The sequence below is a fragment of the Alligator sinensis genome, unplaced genomic scaffold (genome assembly GCF_000455745.1).
Source record: "Alligator sinensis unplaced genomic scaffold, ASM45574v1 scaffold846_1, whole genome shotgun sequence".
Classification (NCBI taxonomy): domain Eukaryota; kingdom Metazoa; phylum Chordata; order Crocodylia; family Alligatoridae; genus Alligator; species Alligator sinensis.
The window spans coordinates 273,132-284,851 of NW_005842230.1; the positions used below are offsets into that span (position 1 = coordinate 273,132).

The 11,720-nt window shown below is 40.0% G+C and overlaps 1 protein-coding gene across 1 annotated transcript in view; it reads right to left on the reverse strand.

The window, feature by feature from the left end:
* Window positions 1–11,704, reverse strand: part of CUNH3orf58 (chromosome unknown C3orf58 homolog) — a 31,085-nt gene extending 19,381 nt beyond the window's left edge. The window contains exon 1 of the mRNA XM_006027281.3: window positions 11,561–11,704. Within this exon, the coding sequence (XP_006027343.2) occupies window positions 11,561–11,611 (51 nt within the window). The 5' untranslated portion in view covers window positions 11,612–11,704. The remainder of the gene's footprint in view (window positions 1–11,560) is intronic.
* Window positions 11,705–11,720: the final 16 nt, after the last annotated feature.

The window sequence follows — 11,720 nt, forward strand, 5'->3', positions numbered from 1 at the left end:
TCCCTACACTACAGGGAGTAGGATGGAGGGAGGGAAGATACTTAGGCACAATGTTAAGTTTTATGCAGACTGTGGACCCAACTGTGATGTATAATGTTAGAATATGTTTGTTTGATTCAAAAACTAACTAAGAAAAAACAAAGAGATCAAAGATTGGTTCAGGGCAAGCCACCTCAAGAGACTTGAAGGTTAGGGGACAATACTTTAACTTAGCTTTGAAAACTTTTCCCTCTTTCACACCCAACCTGCAAAACTAGTTTTATCCAGAATTATCAAGGCCTTAAAGGAACTGCAGAACTATAGCAGTTTAAGGAGAGGTTATTTAGCTAAGGATAGATGGGAGAAAGCTGTTCAGTGAGCCAAACTAGGACAGTCCTCTGCCAGGGTGTCTAAAGAAGCTCTGCCTGCTTAAGCCTCTTAGGTAAAGGACTTAGCATAGACAGTATGTTTCTAATACTGAAATACATTGTTTTTAAGGAGGCTGTTTTGTCACTATATCTCATTGTTCATGCTTCCAAAGGGAAGAACTGCAGATGCCTGAACAACAGGACTCCTGGAAACAGACCAGGTCCTGGACTTGCATAAGAATGAGAGAGTTATGAAACTGAACTTACCCCAGGACAAAGGGCACTAGGCCTAAGATGAGGGGGTTCACTCAGGGAAAACAGTAACAAGAGAGAAGTAGACCTAGCTCTGTAATCATCACTCAGCTTATCAATGAGTAAAATAAATGTCTCTCAGGCTCGTAGCATACATTCACTTAATGGCACAATGACATGCATGGCACGAGGCATAATTCTGAGATCTGAATCAGATCCAAATTGTGCCCTTTCTACTTGCCAGTGCAGACAGATCCCAGGATCACAATGTTTGTTCAAACTTCCAAACGTCATGATGCTGGAATCCTCCTGCACTGGCAAGTTGAAAGCTGGGTCTCCACAGACCTGAACAATGGGCTGACAGTCAGCTGATTTTTGGCCCTGGCTCCATATCTGACAATTAGCTCAGTGACGGCCCCAACCCTGGAACAGCCCCAAAAGCCTGGAGACATGGAACTGTCCCAGGACCACCTAACTGCACACAGTGTTCGAGAAGTCCAGCAGCACTGGAGCTCTGGCATCAGGGAGTCTCTTCCTCAAACTGGGGCCCCCATTGTGCCAAGGTATCAAAAAAGTGTGGATGCATCCCAGCGCCTTATCATCTAGTATTTTGAAGCATCTTACTGCACAGCCCCTTGCAGAGGTTGCAAGACAAGACAGGAAAGGCTGCTGTGCACAGAGGATAGTAAGTGCCCAACAGGGAAGCTCCACCTACGTAGGAACCTTGAGACCAGCTCCCCACTTTTGGCATTGGGACTAGGGTTATCCTGATCCTGATCCCAATTCTCATGACGATGCTGACAATCAGCTGATTTTGCAGAGGCAAAAGTTTGCCGATCTCTGCTTTATCTGCTAAAGAACAGCATTTTTTTCAGTTCCCAGAAGGGTGTTTTGATTTCAGCCACAATCCACCTAGTTATTTATCATCCTTGACCTCTTTCCAACTAGGATAAGGTTGTCAAATCTCAGAGAGGCAGAAAAGTAACAAATGAAATTTGTAAAAATCATTGCTCCTATGAAACACGGTGGGCAAAATGATACGCACATATGGCCTGAGTACAAGAGGCTTCAGTATACTTGGGATGGCTTGACCCAAAAGGGGTAAGGAAGTTCTTTACCCAACTAACTTATAATATGGAAACAGATATAGATGCAACATACTAGTTACTGCTGCAGAGACAAGGTCCAGTCAATGAATCACTCCAGAAAAAGGCAGATTCCTAAAACACCCCTGAACAGCTATCCCATCTCAACATACTAACATGATATTACAAACCATCTCTCTAACAACAACCATAACTGAATTCAGAAGAATGCTTGTCTGGTCCTCAAATGTAATGTTTAGTCTCGTACAATATTATTCTCCGCTAAAAAAAAAATAAAAAGCTTACTGTGATGCACGTCTTGGTGGAGCATGACATTTCAGTGACAGGAGAAGTACAGGTTTCCTTTCTCCTGGAATACTCATTTATACATTACTGAACAAATAATTACAGTCAAGTTAAAACCATATTTGAACACTCAAAACCTTATTTCAGAAGAAAGAAGGTTAAATCGACTGATTTCTACAGGCATAGTAAAGTCAATGGAAAGTAGGGGGTAGGGAAGGGGGGAAAAATAATTTAGGACAGAATTTTTTTCTCTTTGAAATTCATCTGCCCCTCACTGATGAGCAACTGACACTACCACCCTGAATTTTCATGTGTAGCATCTCTCCCAGTTTAAAGCAACTTTGAGGAAGAGATTTAATAGCATGAGTGCATTTAAACACAATTTTTAGATAACCACATATCATCCAAGTTTACATTAAATTTTAAAACAGTTACAGTTACTAGACAGCGATTATCGAGTTTTACTATGAGAACACTGATCTGGGAAGAAACGAATAGGCTGAATTTGACAAAAGTTATAGTTCTGTTCCATACAAAGCACCTGACAAAAAATTGAGCTTATTCTTATAGTGCCATAAAGAAACAAAATGTAAGGCAGTAAGAAGAGAGAAATAAACTGGTCAGAAGACTGGGGGGAATGACAGGAAAGAAAAGGTTGAGAAAACTAAAAATGAGTATACCTTGACTGACAAGATATGAATTAGTATAGTAGTATACAAATATTTATGAAATATTTGTAAGGCTGAAAGAATCCTGACCTTTTAAAACACACGCTTCCTAAGCAGTAAACTACTGCAGCCATCCATTGGCAATGTGTCATTTAGGTATAGCTCTATTTAAAATGGAACCTCTTCTAAAAAACCTTCCTGAAGAGAAACACTTAAGCCTTGTTAAAAGTTATAGTACTAGACATAGCTTGTACCTATTGTCTGCAATTGAAGAAATTATCTTTTACTGGTGTTTTGAACAAGAGTTAAACCAGGGTGGATTTGATTTACATTAAATAGTTTTAAATCATGATTTAAGTCACTGGCCAGGAAGCCTCAATTTAATCATTGTTTTCTCAAAGAAAATGTATTCTTGTTGTTTGATATCCTTTATACACTTAACTTTTTGAAACTTTGCACTTTTAGAGAAAGGTAAGTGCCTGACTGTGTGTAAACAAACTTGCAGAGAGCCAATAGGGCTGATGGGTAGGTAATCAGGTCTGTATCTCTCATCTCCATATATTGCTGTTAACAAGGATGTTATCTCTCGGGGGGGAAAAAAATTCTCCCCATGTCTGAAGAAGGGTGTTTGTGCCCCAAAGCTTGAAAAGAACATTTTTTCCCACTATTTAGCTGGTCTAATAAAAGATATCACATCTACCCAAAGAACCTTGTCTGCCTGTGATATTTGGAGACACAAATCTACAATTTGAAAACTGAAACCAAGCATCACAGGGATGCTTCATGGCATCTTCTAGACTGAGCACTGAGTCCCATTGGGTTAAATGGTTTTCTTTAATCTTTACTAATCTATAGAGGAGCCTTTGGGAACCCCATAAGATTGGGCCCCTAATATAGTCCATGGCCTGTTGTGACCTGTTTATAAAACTTCAAAAAACGTTACATGAATATATTGTCTGAAATAGTATATAATTGAAGTTATAATCCCTATTCTGTGATGGTACCTTTAAAGTTTACCACACCTTAAATTAAAACTACCATTATATACTTTTTTTAAAGCATCTTAAAAAAAATAATTAAATAAAAACATTCTGATTTTTTTTAAATTGTTGATTTTTATCCACCCTGAGTTAAACATACAAATAAAGTGTATGTAAAAATTAAGCATACTGTGATACATAATAAATGTACAAACTTAAATGTTAGAAAATACCTAATGATCTTTTAGACAAGGTTCTTTGAGTAGATGCGAGATCTTTTATTAGACCAACTGAGTAGTTGGTCTAATAAATCTAATATGATCTTCCATGCAAATATAGTAACCACCACAAATGCAAGGCAAGTTCTAAGTATACTACATCACACAGATTAATGAAACAGGTGGCCTTGTTTCAATGGACCAGCTGTAAATTTTCATAATTGGTCAGAGACATAGAAGAGGAAATCAAGCATCTTTACTGAGAATGCAGGCTTTCCTTTTGGATGCATTTACTATTCTAATTTTATTCCGTTCTGTCAAACGTTCAAGGCCGAGAATTCTCAGACACACACAAAGCTGCTCGGTAGGACAAAGTTCTAGTATTAAACCAAAGTGCACAATGTGGTTTGCAATAAGGCAACGCTGTCAGCAAAACTGAACTGGCACAAAACCTCAGATAGAATATATTGGATTCTGCAATAGGGGGCTTCTCTAAGACAAGAGCATTCAACCATGTAAAAACTGATAGTCTGCTACACTACTTAAAAAATTACTGGGAGAGATGGAAGCTAGATCCAAGTAATCCACAAATGAATGTGTATATGTATAACACAGCATTTAAAAACTGTGATACTAGTTTTTTCCAGATACAGCTTTTGGAGAAAATATTGTGCAATTTTTCCCCAATGGAAGTCTTAACCAGACAACCCCCATCCCCACACACACATGCAACAAAGCACACAATTATTTGATGTAAATGCGAAGTGCCAAACATCCGTTCTTTCCTTCCTCCCTCAGGTTACTTTTACCTAAAATACTCTCTACAGCGCATTTCAGGGAACAAAGTTCCATAGATACAATATTATGCTCCAACAAGCAAGGACTCTGATGTAAGGGTCATGTGGATTAGATGCATAGAGAGCATTCAACAGAAAGTACTGGTCAGAATTATGTTAGAAGACAAAAAGCCCTTATACATAATACTGTGTAGAAACAATTTTCCACTTGGGTTTGAAACAAACCTCCAGGCGGCAGTAGTTTGCTTTTAATTTATATTAAACCTAAAAGTAAGAAGACCAAGAAAGATTGATACTAAAACCCTAAAGTAAGCAAACAACAAAAGACACAACAAAATTAAAAAAAAAAAAAAAAAAAAAAAAAAAATAAAAAAAAAAAAAAAAAAAAAAAGAGAGACACACGTGCAAAACAATCCCTTTATAATCCCACAAGGCAAGTTTTGCAGCTTAGTTCACTTCAAAGTTTTATAACAGCACTTAAATTAAGTCAACCAAAACTGAAATATGTTTGCCAGTGAAGTAAAACAGAATTATTTTGCTATACAGATTAAAAAGTTAGCCATGAAAAGCATACTTGTGTAAAGTACAGATATTTATAAGGGGGTGGAAAAAAGCCGATATTAATGAATTTTAAAAAACCGAGCTTCACATTACCAAGTAAGAAATTCGTACTGAGAGACCTGTAAACACACTCATGAAAGTCTTAAATGAAAGCTTTTTATATTTTGAGCAGCTAATAAATTCTTTCCTTAATTTCCCATGCAGGTGGCATCATCCACATGCAATTTTTAATCAATCTTAAATACAGAACAGACTACAAGAGCCAGTGAAGCTGAAATACTGTTCAAGTATTCAAAATAAATGTAAACCATATCAAATCATAATGCATTTGTCCTACAATTAGCTGCAGCGTGAAAATTAGTAAGAATTACAGAATCAAGAATTTGACTCAAGCTATACAAGGCTACTTAAAAGATATTAATAAGGAGAAGGCAAAGGTGGCAGTGCAAGACTATTCTTAAAACTGTTAATATTTTCATTCTTCAATAAGAAGGTTCTATGGCCTGTGGAGAAAGTATTTTATACTTAACTGTATGTTACACAAGAACCTCAAAACTGGCTAAGGCAGAGGTTCTTGGTTGCAATAGTACATATTTGGTAAGTACTGCCACATTAGGAATAATCCATATTTCAAACAAGTTTCAAACTAAGCTTCCAATCTCTGATAAAAAGATATATAATCTTCAAGTTACTAGGTTTAGTGGATGATTAAAAATCACTTTTCTCCCCATTCTCAGTCTAAGTTCAAACTTTAAGTTCAATGCCTACATCTCTCTCTCTCTCTGGAGAGAGAGAATTTACTTGCTGCTTTAAAATTCATAAAGCACTCAACAGTGAACTACTGAATGCATTTCCTCACCTCAAACTGCAGTATGTTTGTATGCATGTGTAAATTTAAACATGCAAAAGAGATTTTCTGCAGAGCACAGATTGGCAGACTTGCCTCTATGCTTACTGGCTACAAATGGCAGTTACAGTTGATTGTTAGATGTTAGGAAATATTTAAAGTTTTATCATTTGGGAAACTCTAGGCATGTCTTCACGAGACGTTGACTGAGCAGCAGCTGAAAAATACTGCATAGTAAAGCACCGCAGCACAAACAGTCCTACTACGCTACTGCGCATTATTAGGCTTCTGCGTGGTAGGCTCACATAAAAGACATTTGCAGGCGCTACTCTGCATTTATTTAGTACTTGCTAATACAAATACTAAATAAATGTGCAGTAGTGTCTTGTGTAGACATGCCCTCTGATGTCCTCCGAAAGTGAAAAGTTTAGAGCAGGTCTCCCATAACATCACTCTCACCTTCCTTGCTCGATTCACAAGATACAACAGCATGCAACATTTTATGTTAAGGTCTAGCACTCTTGCAATATCCGGTGCAGGACAACCATAATTCATATAGAGTTTGCTTCTTGGATGGGCTATATGTTGATGTCACTACACATCTGTGGTTTGCATTTCCAAGCAGTTCCACTGTTCCTCAAATAACTGCGCTTATCAAAAAGTAAAGGGTGAAGCCTGCATGGTTTTTGATTTAATGAAACACATCTGTTATGTTCCAAAACTTCTCCCCAAAAAGTAGGTAGTTAAGATTCTTTATTTATTTGGCCATGAAAAATGACTTAATTTTATGAGCTTTTGGGCTAGGGACAGACATTACACAAACTGGTTTAAGTGATCAGAAGCTGGTTTAAACATGTAACAGAACAGATGTTCAGTGCACATAAACCAGTTTCAAAATGGCTGAAACCAGTTTGAGATAAACCTGGCTGAATGTAGTATCAGACTTAACTGATTTGGGTCAAACTGGTTTATGCAATGTCTGTCCCAGACCCCCTACTGGTTTAAGTTAAATCAGAGTCCCCCAGCATCCCAGCATGCTCTCTGGGCTGGGCAGAGCTCTCTGCTCCACAGCAGGGCTGGCCCCTCCCTGGCCAGAGCTCCAGCAGAGAATTGCAGGCACATCAGGGTCTGCTGGCTTCCCCATGCCCCCTTCCCCGTCGCTGCTTAAGCAGGGATCCCTTCCTCCTCTCTGCCATAGCATAGACCATACCCAGCATGTGGTATGCTAGCTAATGCTGTGTAAGGCTCCAGCAGAGACTACAAACACAGCAGGGTCTGCTTGGCTTCCCCCTGCCCTACCCCACCCTCACTGCTCAAGCAGGAAATCTTCCCTATCTCCCACAGCACAGACCCCAGTCCCACAGACCCTATGTATGTGGTATGCCGGGGGGGGGGTCCAATTTCACTGGGAGAGGCAGACAGAACAGTGACTGCTTAGGGCTGTTTGGAGCTAATCAACAGGTCAGCAATTGCTGCTTAAGAAGTTTGAAGTAATAGAGAGAGGCCATTGTTTTGTCAAGCAGATGATAAAGACCGTTATCACTATCAGCCCCCAGCTGGCTTGCTTGCCTGTCAGTTTGCTGCAGACAGTACAACAAAGCAGGGAGGGAGATTGAAAAGCTCCATATCATGAACAGATGCATGCATTGCACCCGTCCCTCCCCACCCCCTTTGCCTCAGAGTGCTAGCCTGGGGCTGGCAACACTCCCCACTGAGTGTCTTACCGGGGCCTGGCCACACCCCGCCTCAGCTTAGCTCCCTACAGAAGGGAAGGGAGGGCTACTCTAGCATCCCCCGGCTTCTAGCCTGCAGGCATGTGCCTGAATTTTGTCAGTTCAGAGAGAATGTCTCTCCGGTTTGAAACTAGTTCAGCCAAGCCATGTTAGACTAACCTGCAAAGACTGAACTAATTCAGGCTCAGGTTTTTTGAATGTCTGTCCCTAGCCTTAATGCTATTAAAACTCAAGTGGATATGAAACTCTCCAAGAAAACATATTCCAGAGAATACTAATCAACTGAAACTGAAAACATTTTACAAAGGCCATTCCAATTATGACAGAGCTTTAATAAAACCCATGTAGACAGATTCCTATCAGAACCTTAGTTTCCTTTGAGCTCACCCACTCAGCTCCTCAAGAGCTCACCTGATATTCTCATATGGAGTTACATGGTAGGCTTAAGTTCCAAACTCCTTAATGCCTCCACAGTTCCTAGGCTACATTGCACCAGGCAGCCTAACAGGCAATGAAGAGACAAGAAGCTATAGTTGTCAAATGTTGAGGCTCTTGGCACAGGATGTCGAGGAACCAAGGAGCACCAGTTCCCAACCCTGAAGCTCTTTCATAGTTGAAGGTCAAACATCTAGTTTGAGACAGCCAAGCAGAGACCATCAGCAGGCTAAGGCTCCTCTCCCTTTTATGGGAATTCTGAAAGTTTTTTTTCCCATTCCAAATTAAAACAAAACTATATTTCAAAATATCTCACTCCTCTCTGCAGTGGAATGACTTCATTCCTTGTCTCTCTAAGACAATGAAGCAAATATGCTTTTTACATGCAGGTTTAGTTCTGTAAAAGCTCTCTATTCATTTACTGACTGTTTAACATAAATAAGACAAAGTAGAAACTCTTAAAACAACTCTAAGCTTACACTATCCTTTAAGTTACAATTATAACAGGGAATTCAATATTCACATCCAATTCACAGGAAAACAAGTTGCCACAAGCTAACAGGAATAATACGTTGGGGGGGGATGGCAGCAAAGAATCTGTTTGTCCAACTCTATATTGACCAAGCTGCTTTTAGAACTGTTATTTTTGGGATTTTTTTAAAACCAAAAGAAAATTATGGATATATTTAATATATTATATAATATTACAGGATTTAAAATTTACAATATAAAGGAAACGGGTCTCCAGATTTCAAACAAGATCTAGGCAACTGAGGAAGAATGAAGGGAAGAGATATAGATTATGTTCATCAGCCAGTCCCATTTACTCTTATAGTTCACAGCAGGCAACCCTCAATTAATAGACTCTACGGTTTATAAAATAACGAGACAAAATTAATCCAAAACTCAAATTACTATTTTTTTTTAGTTTGTATTAGCTTTACTATGATCTAACATCTTTCATCATTTTAGATTTGTTCTGCAAACATGCTTTTGTTTTTCAGGATTACTCGAGTTAAAATCCAGATACATTTGGACGCAACTGGTACAAACAACACCTGGCCTGAATGTTCATCAAGTTCGTTATTACTTTATGGCAATGTGGAGGAAGAAATTAAAACCGATAGCCAGCAGTGAAAATATCACCTTTTTCTGTAGTGCAAGTCTTCATTTTACAAGTTAGGCAATTCACTCACCCCTCTCCATTTTCAAAACCAACATCAAATTACCAAGCTACAATCTACATTCACAGCTAAACCTACAAAGTAGCAAAAGTCGAAATAATTGTTTTGGATGTTAAGCTATGGTTACAATTTACATCTGTAATTCCTACAATTAAAAATAAGGTCAGAGTGTTATCGCAGCCATGATGGCCCAGGATATTTACAAGAGGAAATGTGTTTTGTTTTGTTATTTGTGTATGCAATACCTTTTATTTGGTCCGGGATATTTACAATAGGAAAGGGTTTTTTGTTTTATTTTGTTTTGTTTTTTGTGGTACCTTTTACTGGCAGAGAGCTGGCGGAGACGTCTTTGACAAGATTTCAGGTATGCACTGCCCCTCCAGATCTAGGGAAGCTTTTGGATGTACACTATCCTTGCTCAGATCTGGAAGGGCAGTGCATACCCAAAAAGCTTATCAAACCTCTGTCTCAACTGTATGGTTGGTCCAGTAAAAGATATCATAAAAACACCTTGCCTCTTGCATAATTTAAATCTCAGAGAAATGTAATTTTTTGGTCTATTTACTGGATTCATTTGACTACAAAGTGTGCCTCATCTTTTATACCACAAAAGTCAGTAAGTTCTTCATATGGAGTGTTTTTACATTAAGGAGGAAGGAAAATCATCTTGAATTAAAAAAAAAAAAATTTACAACATCTCAAAAATTGACTGGAGGCTGGAGGGCAAGTGGCCCAGCATTTAACACAAAAAAATTAAACTCTTAAAAATATAACTACTGTTCAAGTTGAAAGCAGCTCTTTAAATATATTAACACAAGCACATATTCTTAAATGACTGTTCTAGACAGGAGTCATCAGACATTAAATTCACTGGACATTAAAGTCCACAGCAATAACTATATGGCAATTGATTTGAGGTGTTTTGGCCAAACATCTAGAGAAATATGATACTATTATACAAATAAATCTGTTCATATTGTAATTCTACAATAATATGTTCAGATACATTTAGACTGCCTCCTTCCAGCATCCACTGGGTTCACGGATGATAAGACCAAAACAAAGACTGACTGGACCAAGCCTTAATCCAGCAATTTTCTACAAATCGCACACTAAGCACCTACTTGGCATTTCATAAACAGCGATGACAGCGAAAATGTAAAAAAAGGGAATAAACTTCCAATAGTAAATATTTATTCAGAACAAAGGTAGCTGACTAGAACCACATAACAAAGACCAGCAATATTCTGCATATACACACCTAATGTTTAAAATCCAAGGTTTCTAATAAAAAGCATACAGATACCTCATTGCCACCAAAGTCAAAAGGACAAACATCTAAAGAAACATCTATTCTTACTTAGATGATATAAGAAAAGCAAAGAGCTGCTATAAAAGGGAATTCTTCTCACTACTCTGTGGGTACACATTTAGACTGCAAAATATGACTATCTAAGCGTTTTACCCAAAATGTCTTACCCAAAGAGCTTTACTGGCTCTTCAATGAGCTTTCAAACCAGTACAATGTTGGCACCGAGCTCCAATAGGAGCCAGTTTAATTACATGGAAAATGATACCATTAAAACAAAAGTCCCTATCCATGATGTGCTGAACTTGGGGGGGGGGGGGGGGGGGGAGAGAGAAAGAAAGAAAAAATCACTGTGCAAAACAACTAACTAGCTCTTAGTAGCAAGCAGTATTAAAACGTCATATTCAAACAGGGAAAACGAGGAATACATCTACCAGAAAGCTTTTGTTGCCTCAAACACAATGTAGCCAAGCCTGCTACCTGCAGAACAGCTTCCCCCCACCCCCACCCCGTCTGATAAGGGCTGAAGAGTAAAAGCCTTTCCACCGAGACAGCAAGACAACACCACCCTGACAGCAGGGGCCAAGCACAGCAGAGTGCGGGGGCCACGGGAGCGGTGCCCACGCTCGCAAAGCCCCGCGCAGCCCCCAGCGCTGCCGCTCGGAGGCACACGCCTCTCCCTGCCCCGCGCGGAGGGGGCTGCCGCGCGCTCAGACTTTTGTTCCCAGGACACTCTGGTTTCCCGGCAGCGCCACCCCCAAGGGGCCGCGGGCGAAGCCCAGGCCTGCCCCGCGGGAGGCCCGTGCAGCACCAAGGAGAGCAGGGGGAGCGCCGCTACCTGCAGGTCGAGCGGCTCGGGGTTGAAGGCGAGCGTGAGCAGCAGCTGCATGCGCTCCGCGTCCTTGAGGTTGCGCAGCAGGAAGCTGCCCGAGTCCTTGGTCTCGGCGTAGCGGCGGACCCGGCGGGCGAGGCGGCGCCGCCGGGGGCACGGCGCCCCG